Genomic DNA, 12,784 nt, shown 5'->3' on the forward strand with positions numbered 1-12,784 from the left:
AGCTGTGAGGTGGCAGTGGCAGCCACTCGTCGTCACCCCTCACACAAGCCCCTGATGTGACACTGAGCCTGGTGTGGTGGGCCCGTCGTCACTGAACTTCACTCTGCAGGTCCCCTCTGAACACAAAAGACAAAACACTTGGCGTCAGACGAGTAGCCCACCAAGGGTGAAGGGCAGAGAGCTGGCATAGCGAGGTGGCACTCGATTAGACCGAGTTCAAATACTGGCCTGGTCACTGTGCCCACATTTTTGTTCTCAGTGTGCCCCCTGCTGCACTGGCCCCCTGTGCAGGTGGGCACTGTGAAGGACTGGCCTGCTGTCTAGAATTAATCCTTGAGTTAGGTGGTCCCACCAGCTCTGTCCTTAATAAGGTACGCTGGACCTACAGGCGAGACCCCCAATATGGTCAAGCTAGACAGCAAATTTGGTCAAATATTGTCTTACATTCTAGACCACCGATGTGATAAAACCATTCCACTGGCTGTGCCCCTAATAGGGTCAAGTGGTCTTACTGGCTGGACCAGCCAACACAGTCGGCTTAGACCCCCAGCTCAAGTGCCCTCACTAAGGTCAAGTGGTCCTACAGGACAAAACACTAATATGGACGTGAAAGACAATAAAGTGGTCCTACTCCCTGGACCACCAATACAGTCATGTGGTCCTACAGCAGCGTCCTAAACAGGTCAAGTGGTCCGACTCTCAAAACAGTTGGGCTGGACCTCCTGATACAGTATGGTGGTCCCACTAGCTGTGCCTCTAATAAGATCAAGTGGTCCTACAGGTGAGACCTCCAAAATGATCAGGCTGGACTTCTGATACTGTAAGGTGGTCCCACCTGCTCCATCTCTAATACGGTCAAGTAGTTCTACAGGCTGCAACCCCCCAATATGGTCAGGCTGGACCCCTGACGCAGTCAGATGGTGTCATTTCCTAGCACTCCCACCTGCTGTGCTCTCAATAAGGTCAGGTGGTCTTTCCTACTGGACCCCTAATATGGTCAAATGGTCCTATAGGCTGGACTCCCAAAATACTTGGGTTGGACCCCTTATACAGTTAGGAAGTCCCACCAGCTCCGTCTCTAACACAGTCAAGTAGTCCTACAAGCTGCAATCCCCCAATACAGTCAGGCTGGACCCCTAATGTAGTCAAATGGTCTCACTGCCGAGACCCCCAATATGATAAAGAAGTTATCTAATAAGGTCAGGTGGTCTTACCGGCTGGACACCCCAATACAGGTAGGCTGGCCTGCATTAGTCGGGCCGGACCCCCAATTTTGTCAAATACCCCAACAGGCCGTGCTCTTAATAAGATCGAGTGGTCCTACAGGTTAGACCCCCAAGACTACTGCTAATAAGGTTCAGTGGTCCCCCCGGTGTAGTCCTAGCTTTGCAGGTCTGAGGATTACCAATGTGATTTCCAAAACGTCCCGTCATTTTAAAGCGATGCCCCCCAGAAAGAAGCAACAGTGGCGGTGGTCCGCACTTGACGAGTTAATGAAGACAGTGTGTCACCTCGTGACGCGTGACAAGCGGAATTAAGAGGCTCCTCTAAAAGACCCCTCGTCGAGGCTAATTGACTGTTTATCAATTTAACATCCGTCAAGCGTCTGCCTGATCCCGTAAATGGGGGCCGCAGCTGGAGGAACACACGCTCGATAAAAGCAAAACGCTTCAGGCGGACCCCCTGCTCTCCGCTTACTCACGCATTGAGCGGGGGGGTTAGGTCAACAGGGAGGCGTCCAGTAAAACAGTCAAAATGGGCAAAAAATAAAAAAAACACACGGGGGGGACACTGAACGCCCCCTCAAAACTCACACTGCCCATCATTATATCATAAAGCGCCTTGCAGTGACATCACATGACCCCGAGTGTCACGAGCCCGGCATACAGCTGGCTCACTGAGTGTCACCCCCCAACTGATGCAGACCCCTCCGTCCTCATGCGTTATCCTTATTCTGATATGCCGCCTTTACATGGCCCTGCTTGTCGTCCTTCATGCTCTCGATGGCCACTCTGGCAGTAAGGACACTTAGTGTGAAGACCACCACATAAGAGCTAAGGGTGGGAAATGACAGGTGCTACATGAGGTAGAGAGGACAGAGAGAATGACACGAAAGGCGCTATATGACGGAGGGGTGAAGGGCATTATATGGGACAGGTCAACTGATAGGAAAGGCGCTATATGAGATAGACAGACAGACAGGTACTGGGCTGGGAGAGAAAAACAGTAAAGACAACGGTGGGCACCAAATCAGAGAGATGTGAAAGGCACTATATAGAAGAGACCCAGAGAGGAACACAGAGGGGTCCGAGGTAAAGGTGCTCTGTAAGGAGGGACCACCAAGTGAAAGGCACTATACAAGTATGATGATGTGAAGAAGGGCAGACCATGTGATCACGTGTGAAAGGCGCTATATAGGAGTTAAATCTGTGCACTAGTGCAGTCGCTTTCATGTGAAAGGCGCTATATAGAAAGGCCGACTGCATGAACTGCCAAGTTTGCCAACAGCCCACATGCAGCCGACTGACATCACGTTGGGCACAAAGGCAGCCCACATCTGCCAGCCGCGTCTGCAGTGCGGTGGTCTGCTAATAAATGATAAAAATAACTTTGCCCCTCTTTCAGGCACCTTTTGTTTCTCGTGTTTTCGCTCCACCAGAGTGCAAATGATTTGATTTGAGCTTCGTAACGCGGCGTCCATTAGCACCGAGGCAGCGGCTTCACCAGGGAGCTGCCAGGCTCTTCATGGGCTGCGTGACGATTTGAAAGTCGCCGTTTTCCTTTTTTTTTTTTCCCCTTTTCCTTGCGTTTCAGTTTCCCGTTTGGCACAAACTCAAATGCTCTGCGTGGAAACCAGCAGGGCAACTTCAGGAAAAAAGAAACAGAAAAGGTAAGAACAAAATGGAGCACCTTGTGCCTGCTGCTGCCAGGTGGGCTCTGGCACCACTCCAGTCCTAAAGGGCCAAAGTCCACTGTCTGACTGGCACATGAGGCAGGCCCAAGCCTGGCACCCTAAATACACATCAGTGGGAGGAAAGCCTACCAGGCATGGGAGAACATGCAGACCTGAGACAGTCAGCGGCCAGGCAGGGGATTTGAATCCTGGGCTGCTGTGTGCCACCGTGCCAACTTATTTTAATGAATGGCCTTGAGGTGCTAAAGGGGGAGTCAACACACCTGAACCTACGACGTGATGGGTGAACAATCAGCTGGGCTTCAGAGGTGTTAAAAGAAGGGGGCGACGGTATGAACTCGGGGGTTCGGGACGGGCGATGAGCTGTACCCACTGCAGGACGAATTGTCAGCTCCACTTCAATCTGTGGATACATAAAAAATATAAAAAAACGTAAACACACGGCGCCCGTTCAGCGCAGAGCCGACTCGACGTCTTCAGACAGGTGGGCCGTGATTCACGGATCAGGCGGCTTCGCCGTCCCCCGTCTGCGCAGACACCGTGAGGTTAAAGACGGCAGGCGGGTCTTCTGCCTGGATGAGCTGCCATTCCAAGCATGAAGCTACTGCCAATTTCAAAAACGAGCACACACTGTCAAGACATCAGAGGCTGGCCAGCCCTCGGACCCTCATGGACCCCTGAGACCAATCTGCTCAGTGGGCGCCTGGAATGACACACCAGTCCAGCCCAAGACCCTCATGGCAGAGTTGCACCCCAGGAGGTAACCGATTTGAAATGAGGAGGCCCCTATTTCCCGACCCCCAAAACTGTACTCCTTCACTCTGTCACCTTCTTGGTGTCCTGCTGTGCCACCGCTTGACCTCCAGGTTGGCCTTGGGAAGACCCCTGAGATACGGGGAGCCATGGCATCGATGGATGGAGAGAGCAGATGGCCAGCACAGACTTGACTGGACAGATGGCCAGCACAGACTTGACTGGACAAGGACTCCAGGACCCTGACCACGCCTGACTTTATATGTGACGGCTGCCCGTGGACCCCCAGATTGACACCCTGGCGGACTCTTCCACAGCTCATTGATAACCCAATGGACGGACGCTGTGAACTGCTGGGGGGCTCCTGTGTGTCTGTTGGCTGTCACAGCGTTGTCTGGGTGGTCTGCCTCAGGGTCTTCGAACCGTCACCCCCAACTGACCCCATGTAGTGACGCTACGGTTATGAATTTGGGAGTTCAACACACTAAAGAGTTCCAGAAATGCCCACCGGGGGGGATTTACTGGCAGACCCCTGCTAGATATAAACACAAACGCAGGATCCTTCAAAAAATAAAAAGACTTACTGAATAAAAAAATAAAAAATACGTTCAGCGACACACAAAGGGACTTGCAAAAGCAAAGCGAGTGCCACCGTGAAACGCCCAAAAGGTGCCACGAGAGGCTTCACTGGGGGACCGCGAGGAGCTCCTCGGACTTCACGGCTGGGTTTGTGTCCTGACAGGCCGTGTGAATTGTGGGGGACGCAGGGGACTTCCAGTCAATTCGGTTTGTCACAAGTGGACACCACTGAGGTTCTAGAAACATCTAAAGAGGGCAGTTTGGAGGGTACAGCCAAGGGGGTCTCGATACTCCTAGCAATGAGAGATTTCAGTTTTGGATTGGTAATCAATTTGCAGACCTCCCTGAAGACGTGACGGGCAGACAGACGGCCACAAGACAATCAAGTGGGCAGACATCGAGGGGGTCTGAAGACTTTCTGATGTGACCTTCTCCACTCACGACTGAAGGTTTAAACCCCCCACCTCCAGTCTGGTGGGGTGCCGTGTGTAAGGGGACGGTGGAGGGGCCCCAAGAGGTCCCCAATATGCCACTGTGCCCCCCTGTCCCCTGACTGGCTAATGTACAAACACAGAGGTCATTCTGGACGACGTCTTCTCCACTTTACCTTCGTGAGAGCCCCCCGACCCCTCTGAGTTACGACGGAGACGTCTAACCAGGCCTTGCCTTTCCACCGCCTCAGGGGTCACTCTCAGGTGTCTCCCATCGGTGTGACCAGACTGGCACTTCTCCCTCAGTCCGTCATTTGTATTCCGGTGACAAGGACCCACGTCCACCACGGTGGGCCATCCTTTTAAGTGCGGCTCTTACTGCTGGTGAGGCAGAACACGAGCTCCACCAGCCACAGCATTGGTGGGCACCAACAGTGAAGACCCTCGTCGGGCTCGCAGGGGGTCAGAACTGCCCACCCGCCAAGAATGAGGATGTCAGCCTGTTAAATGAGATGCCCTCTCCTCTGGTTTGGTTCAAAGTGTCGCCTCAATCAGTGACGCCCTGAGGTGGCACCGGCCTCCTGAAAACGCATCTACCAGTGGAGGGCGGGGGGCACAAAATGGAACTCACAGGTAACAGTCCTGACAGGTGACTGCTGGCAACGGTTCATGAATGGTTATTTTTTATAAGGTGTGCCAGGTATGGCAGTAGTGAGACCCCCACACTCAGCCCAAACCGCGTGCCACGTCCACTCACTTCAATGCCATTCATTGTTACGTAGTGAGAAGATCAAAGCAAATTATATGTCGCCCCCTAGTGTCTGCGACGGGGTCCTCACTGTCACGTGTATAAAGTCCGAGAAAATTCTGACTGGTCAGTGCCAATCAACGAGCCACACGTCTCCGCTCTGTGACTCCCCATCAAACCCTGAAATAAAGGCACCCCTGGGGGTCTCCACCACTCTGTCCGTCAGTTTGACTGTCACTGACGGTACCTCTGATGGCGTCCCGGACTTGATTACCCTCTGCACTCTGGTATACGCTGGCATCGTCTACAAACTGCAGTGAAGGTTTAGTGAACAGGACACACGTCACCACTCTCAGATGCCACGTCACCACTCTCAGATACATGTCACCACATGTAACAATTCAGATGCCACGTTACCAAATGTCACCACTCTCTGATGTCACAAGTCACCACACGTCACCACTCAGATGCCACATGTCACACACGTCACCACATGTCACCACTCTCAGATGCTACGTCATACACGTCACCACTCTCTGATGCCACACGTCACCATTCTCAGACACCACATCATCACCCTCATGACGCAATATGTCACAATACGTCACCATTCTCTGATGCCACCCCTCACCACACAGACGTCACCATGTCACCACTCTAAGATGCCACATGTCACCATACGGTCACCATTTTCTGATGCCACACATCACCATGTCACACGTCACCATTCTCTAATGCCACACATCACCACTCTCAGACACATCATCACCCTCAGACGCAATATGTCACCATACGTCACCATTCTCTGATGCCACATGTCACACGTCACCACTCTCAGATGCCACATGTCACCATACGGTCACCATGTTCTGATGCCACATGTCACACGTCACCACTCTCAGACGCCAGCCTGAGCTCAGACCTTAACTTGAAGGCTGGTGACGGCGCCAACTCCTGATCACCCCACCCCCAATTTTTTTGACATTCCGCTGACTGGCGGACCCCAAAACCTCCCAGACGTCCACATCTTCCACAAGACCCCCCTTCCCAGTGGTCCAGCGACACTTACATGCAGAAGGGGAGAAGTCGGACGAGAGTCTCCTTGGTGGGCTTGGCGGTGAACTCGGGCAGCCCCTGGATCACTTTGTTCATCACGCTACGCATGTAGCTCTGCAGCTGCTTCCGTCGCTCTTCCACAAACTTGGCATCCTATCAGGAGGGAGACATAAAGTTAGGAGGGCCACCCACTGGTGACACGCTTGAAGGACATTGGGGACGTGCCAGACAGAGCCACCTCACCCACACCTGACCCCAGGGCACTTGCCTGCCGTCAAATTCCAAAAGACATTTGAGAGACCACCGCAGCTCCACTGAGAGAACTGACGGCAAACGAGCAACGTCACCGCCTCCAAACTGGGGTTTGTTTAGGGAGTCCATCAACTGTTGACCAATGAGGAGGAGTGGGACACACATCTGTAATGTGCATCCATCACAACGCCCACTGCCTGGCAGACCACCGAGGAGTGGGCCCCTAAATCTTTATGACAGGGTGGTCCTCAGATCAGCTGAGCCGAGCAGGCAGGGTAGCACAGTGGGCTGGAAACACCAGAGTCACCTTCAGGGCTCCAAAGACAACAGAATTCAGATTATTCAGGACCACCGGCTTGCACTTCTTTTGCCCTGCCAGTACTCGGATGGGGGAGACCATCTAGGAAAAGCCTGGGCTGCTGCTGGAAGAAGGTGTTGGTGAGGCCAGCAGGGGGCGACCACCCTGTGGTCTGAATGTGGACCCCAATGCCCCCCAGTGTCTTCAGATGAGACATAAAACTCACGGTGCTGACTCTCTGTGGTCATTCAAGATAAATAGTAGGGTGTATCCTGATGCCCACCACGGCCCCCTAATCACCCCCATCATCCAGGCAGGTGCCGCACTTCGGTGGTAGTCTGGAACTGGACTTTCATCTGGAGGGATTAAAGCGGACACACAGACGCTGGTGAATCTGCCTTCTACGTATCTCACCGTCACTTGATTTTTTAAATTAGTCAAAAAAAAAACAAAAAAAAAAACAGAGACATAGGCATATATGATATTTGGAAATATTCCTTTTATGACCTGTATAGTATGTTTCGGAAAACTTTGTGGCACGGATGCAGCATTATTCACATTTTCATATTATTCACATTATTCACATTTTCATATTATTCACATTATTCACATTTTCATATAATTCACATTATTCATATTTATTCGCATAACATCTTGCTGTTTGTAATCCGTGCCCGCGTGTTTTTTTTGCCCCCCCGATCCTGCCAGTCCCCGCATGTTGCTGTTTCTTTTGTACTCCGGGACATGCAGAGGACAGAACAGTACAGAGCAGTGCGCTCAGCGCTACATGCGATCATCAGATTCAAGTGTTAACAGTTCACACACTCACTCTCTCACACACACTCACACACTCACACACACTCACACTCTCACACCACACACACACTCACTCTCTCACACACACTCACACACACACACCGTCCGTCCTTCCCGTACACACTCACTCTCTCACACTCACTCTCTCACACACACACACACACAGACCGTCCGTCCTTCCCGTTACAAAGCGCACACTTCTCTCTGCGCTGTGCTTTCTGTTACACACCTGAGAGAAGGAGGCGATGTACGTGAAGACATCACCTCACTAATGCAATATCATCTGAAAACAAACAGCGTCAAATCGGGTGTGAATTTATGCTGGTGCTGTGACTTCACCGTCCCGACCTCGCCGACTGAGATGGGCGGGTGGGCATACGCTTAATGAAATTGCTCAGACGTGAGACCCCTCAAGTGTCTGATCCGCCGGAGTGGCGCGGGGGCCGCTGACATGATGCTCGTTCCTTTGCTCTCCAGCTGGTTGTCAAATTAGCTTCATCATGTCTTCTGGCCACAGGCGCCCGTGTTAGTGCCAGGCCCCTCGTGCCCTCTGATATTTGCCATTTTCGCGGATACCAAGAGAAAGAAACGAGCGAACGCGGCGTACAAATGGGACTAATTAGCCGCTAAGCAATAATCATTGAGAGCGAGTGGACAAGCAAACTGGACGGCGAGCTGCGCTCTCGGGGGAAAGGAACGCGGCACAGTAATTGAAAAAGCCCGAGACGCGGCGCGATGCCACAGCCCGAGATTGGCCTCCTGCTGCCGCCATCTACCACATAATGAAGGCTTCAAAAAAAAAAAATCTGCTTTCTCTGGGCACAAGGAAAAAAAAAAGCAAAAGACAGCAAAAATCACATTGGCATGATGGGTACTGGGGGCACTCTGGAACGTGCCAACCATAATGAGCACAATCCATTCAACCAAAGTAGAATGCCCACTACTGGCAGGTGGGCCAGTTTAGAGTGAACAGACCTGCCAGTAAGACCCCAGGCACCAAGGTGGATGTGGTTACCGTGACGATGTCGACGGCCAATTCAACCAAAGGAGAACTCAGAGTGGACACGTCCACCATTGTGACCCATCAGTGTGGCACAGCACTTTGTGCTTTGACCTTCTGAGGTTGGGGGTCCAAATCCCACTTCTGACACCACTGTGTGACCCCGAGCAAGTCACAATACCTGCCAGTTGGCAAAAAACCAAAGAAATGGAGCCAACTGTACCTCACAGTGGCATCAGCCAAATAAACAAACGACAGGAGATGCCAAAGTGGGCGACCAGTGAGCTCCATCATCCTGGTCACACGTGCAGCAGCCCCCACGCCCACCTTTAAGTAGTTCTCTCGTAACAAGCGGGCAGACAGACAGACAGACATACGTTGGATTTCTGATGTATCGAGATCTACAGATAGATTTCAGCCTGCACTATCTGCTCTTTGCCGTTCATTTTGGGGGTCCCTGTTTTTGTCATTTTCAGGGTCTCAATGTCGTGCCAGGATGCCAACAAACCAAATTTCTCTTTCGGGGCAAAACTCAAAGCAGCCTAACATGTTAACTGTAATGCAATGCCATGCGTCTACACAAGGGGGCGTCACCAGCCTTTCGGTGTGGCACACGCGGTTCAAGTCCGTTTAAAAGTGTGTTGTGTTTAATTTGTGTCCAAACTGAACGCTAATCAGACACGTCGTACTTCACTCGGCGCCGCTCCCTGCGCATTGCCACGCCTTACTCCTGTCAGTGTAATGTCAATTGACCAATCAGAGATAAAAGGTGGGGCAAGTGGGTGGGGTCAACAGTTGGGCTAAGAAGTATGCCATGCTGCTTGCTGCAGGAGGGCACACGGTGTGGCACGCTGGCATCGGCACCCTCACGTAGCGCACAACGGAGTGCAGACGAGTGAAAAGACGATGCCGTAACAAGACAGGGAAATTAATCAAAGTCATGGAAAGGAGGAGATCGTAATCAGAAAGGCGAGAAGAAGCGAACGACATCGGCCAATACGGCAAACAAAGAATTAAAAGAGCAGGAGAACGAGAAGCGAAGCACAACTTGAACGGAACGGAATCCAATTGTGAGCTGAGAGGCGACGAGATTTACACGTTAATGACGTCGACCGGGAGAATCGTGAGGGACAGAAACAAAATGGTGATGCAGAAATTGAACATTTTAATAATAATAATAATAATAATAAATGCTTCCCAAGGGACAAATAAAAGTAAAAACACAAAAGAGAAAAAAACTCACAAACAAAATGAATAACAAACCGCAAGGGGGACGAGAAAATTATTTTACAAACAGAAACTTAACAAGAGGGAGGACAACGGGCACCCCTGGCGCTCTTTTACTGAAAATGTAAGTGGGCAATAGTGCCAAACTGGTAAAATAACTCAGACTGGGCAAAGGCCACGGGGCACAGCACACCAAAGTCACTTAAAAAACAAACACAAAAAGACGAAGACTCAAAACGGCTCCGCCACACCACCCTGCTCCTGCCTGCCAATTCAGCTTTGTAACAAGGGGGCACCAAGTCTGACAAAAGAGACATAGAAAGACCCCCCACATAACCCCGCCCACCGAGTCAGAGGAAATGGAGAGGGGCGGGGCCTGACACTGATAGGCGGGACCAAAGAGAACGTGCACAGAGGAGGAGTGACGGGATGGGAGGCCAAGGCACATCCTGACACAAACTGTTTCTGTCATAGGTTGGCAGACTGGGAAACAGGAAGATGCCAAGGCTGTCGAATGTCTCCGAATGTCACATTAACGCAGTTGTGTCCGATCACTCGAGGGAATGCGCCACCCAAAAATCATTACGTACCCCGTGCAGTTGTAGTGATGGTTGAGGACATATTTTTTAATCCCATGTTTTCATGCAGGAACGAGTGAAAATCGTGACCAGTGCCAGCGCTGCATAAGAGCAAACGACATAAAGAAAATAAAGAAAACTCTCGTTACTCACGTTATGTAAGCCACACGTCTGTCCTCCAGCTGAATGCCCAAAATGCAGCCATTTTCTCCTAACGTATTATCGACAGTTAAAAGCAGCGTACATTGAAAATACAATTCCCATAATACTGTGCTTCTGAATTGAAGACCTGCCGCTCCCCCTCATTCATTGGTCCAGAGTCCTGTCAGTTACCCTGGAATGGCTTCTGAGGGGTCTGAAGGTAAAATGAAGGCAGCAAAATCTGGGGAGACCCTGAAGGAAAACCTAATGAGGTCTGCAAGAAACCCGGGAGAAGACGATGACGACGAGGAAGAGGAGCGGAGACGTGAAGCAGAAGCCACAGAGTAGCGGCTTCAAAACAACAACGTGAAGGTTGTGCGGGGGGGCCGATCACTGGGGGTCTCCCTGACACCTGGCTGAGCTGACAGCATAGAGTCACGGCGCTCATGGCTGCCGTCTCCTGACTTGAGGGGCTCAGCCATCTTATTTATTTGGACCCCTTTGCAGATCCTCTTGTCACTTTGTCACTAAAGAGTCGTTTTCTGCTCTTTCGGGTCCCAAAAGCCAAACCCAATCTCAAATGGTGGGCTTGAAGAGTTTGTGTGTGGCTGGCGTGAGACGAGAGACGCGGTGGGCTTTCCTGCGTTCAGACTAAACCCCCCCTTATTTATCATTACACACATGCAGGGCTGAGGCACACGTTGGCTTCAGTTTGCTGGCAAGATCTGAATAACGAAAACACACTTCAAACAACGTGTGCGGCCCCCGACACTCACTTTAGTCCGTGAAGACAGTGCTGGGCAGGACGTCCAGCAGGTGACCCCAAAACACAACAAGGGTTCGATTTGTCCTGGCCAAGTAGGGACACCTTGGTGTCATCGTCACGTCACAAGGTCCACTTTCAGCTGAGCCTCAGTCTTCTAACCGGTGGTCTCGCATTACACCTTCTGGTACCCCGAAGAACTCCTAGTGGGCTCTATGAGGGGGTGCTAAAGACCCTGATGCAGCAAAGCAGCCCTAAAACCATCGCATTTCCAACAGCAGGCTTTACCGTGGCTACCATCTTTATTTAAGTTTCTATTTATTTATCACAGGACGGGTGATCGTACGTGTTTTTATGTGACCCGATTGTCATCGTTTGTTGCACTCGCACCGTTTCCAGACGTCACTTTTACCTGCGGTGACTATGAAGGCCTCCTTCCTATCAGGCTCTTATGGTCACCAGGATATAAAAAAAGACAAGAGCAGCACCTGACGCTGTGCAGAGGAGAGCAACCAAGTGCATCATGGGACTTGAGGACATGCGACAGACTCGGAGAAATAAACCCGTCGAGTCTCAAGCAGAGGAGACCACCTGGGGACCTCATCCAGGGCTCAAAATCGTCAAAGGCGTCGATGAAGAAGACGCAGCAGAAATGTTTCGAATCGCATAGTCGAGGGTCACCGGTGAACACTGAAGGGCACTTAGGACTGAAGCCAGGAGTCTCTGCCAGAGGGGCTTCAACAAAAGGGTCCGGACGCCCGTGTTAGTGGGATAGTTCAGTTTTAGAGTTTGAATATAAACTGCTCAAAAAATTAAAGGACCATTTTCAAAACCCACCGGATCTCAATGGGAAATAAAATCCTGCTGGCCGTCTCTACTGATCTGGACTGACATGGTGACGTGTGGGGAACGAAAGGATGGAAATGAAAAGGATCAGACGACGGGGGGACACTCGAAAACCAAAGTGTGGCAGGCAGGCAAGTCCATTGGGCCGAGGTCTGTGCGTCCCCCCATGGATATGCCTCCCTCCCCAGACTGACCATCACTGACCCACCACCAGACTGGTCAGGCTGAACGATGTCACAGGCAGCATAACGTTCTCCACGGCTTCTCCAGACCCTTTCACGTCTGTCACATGTGCTCAGGGTGAACCTGCACTCATCTGGGAAAAGCACAGGGCGCCCGCCAGTGGTGGACCTGCCAATTCTGGTATTCTATGGCAAATGCC

The 12,784-nt window shown here is 51.5% G+C and overlaps 1 protein-coding gene across 2 annotated transcripts in view; it reads right to left on the reverse strand.

Moving 5' to 3' along the window:
- Window positions 1-6,186: 6,186 nt before the first annotated feature.
- The window catches only part of snx29 (sorting nexin 29), a 439,469-nt gene continuing 432,871 nt past the window's right edge, over window positions 6,187-12,784 (reverse strand). Inside the window, exon 20 of one of the 2 annotated variants that reach the window (XM_039774869.1) lies at window positions 6,187-6,634. In XM_039774869.1, coding sequence (XP_039630803.1) covers window positions 6,491-6,634 — 144 coding nt within the window. In that variant the 3' untranslated portion in view covers window positions 6,187-6,490. The remainder of the gene's footprint in view (window positions 6,635-12,784) is intronic. The other variant, XM_039774870.1, reaches the window with a different exon arrangement.

The sequence above is a fragment of the Polypterus senegalus genome, chromosome 13 (genome assembly GCF_016835505.1).
Source record: "Polypterus senegalus isolate Bchr_013 chromosome 13, ASM1683550v1, whole genome shotgun sequence".
Classification (NCBI taxonomy): domain Eukaryota; kingdom Metazoa; phylum Chordata; class Cladistia; order Polypteriformes; family Polypteridae; genus Polypterus; species Polypterus senegalus.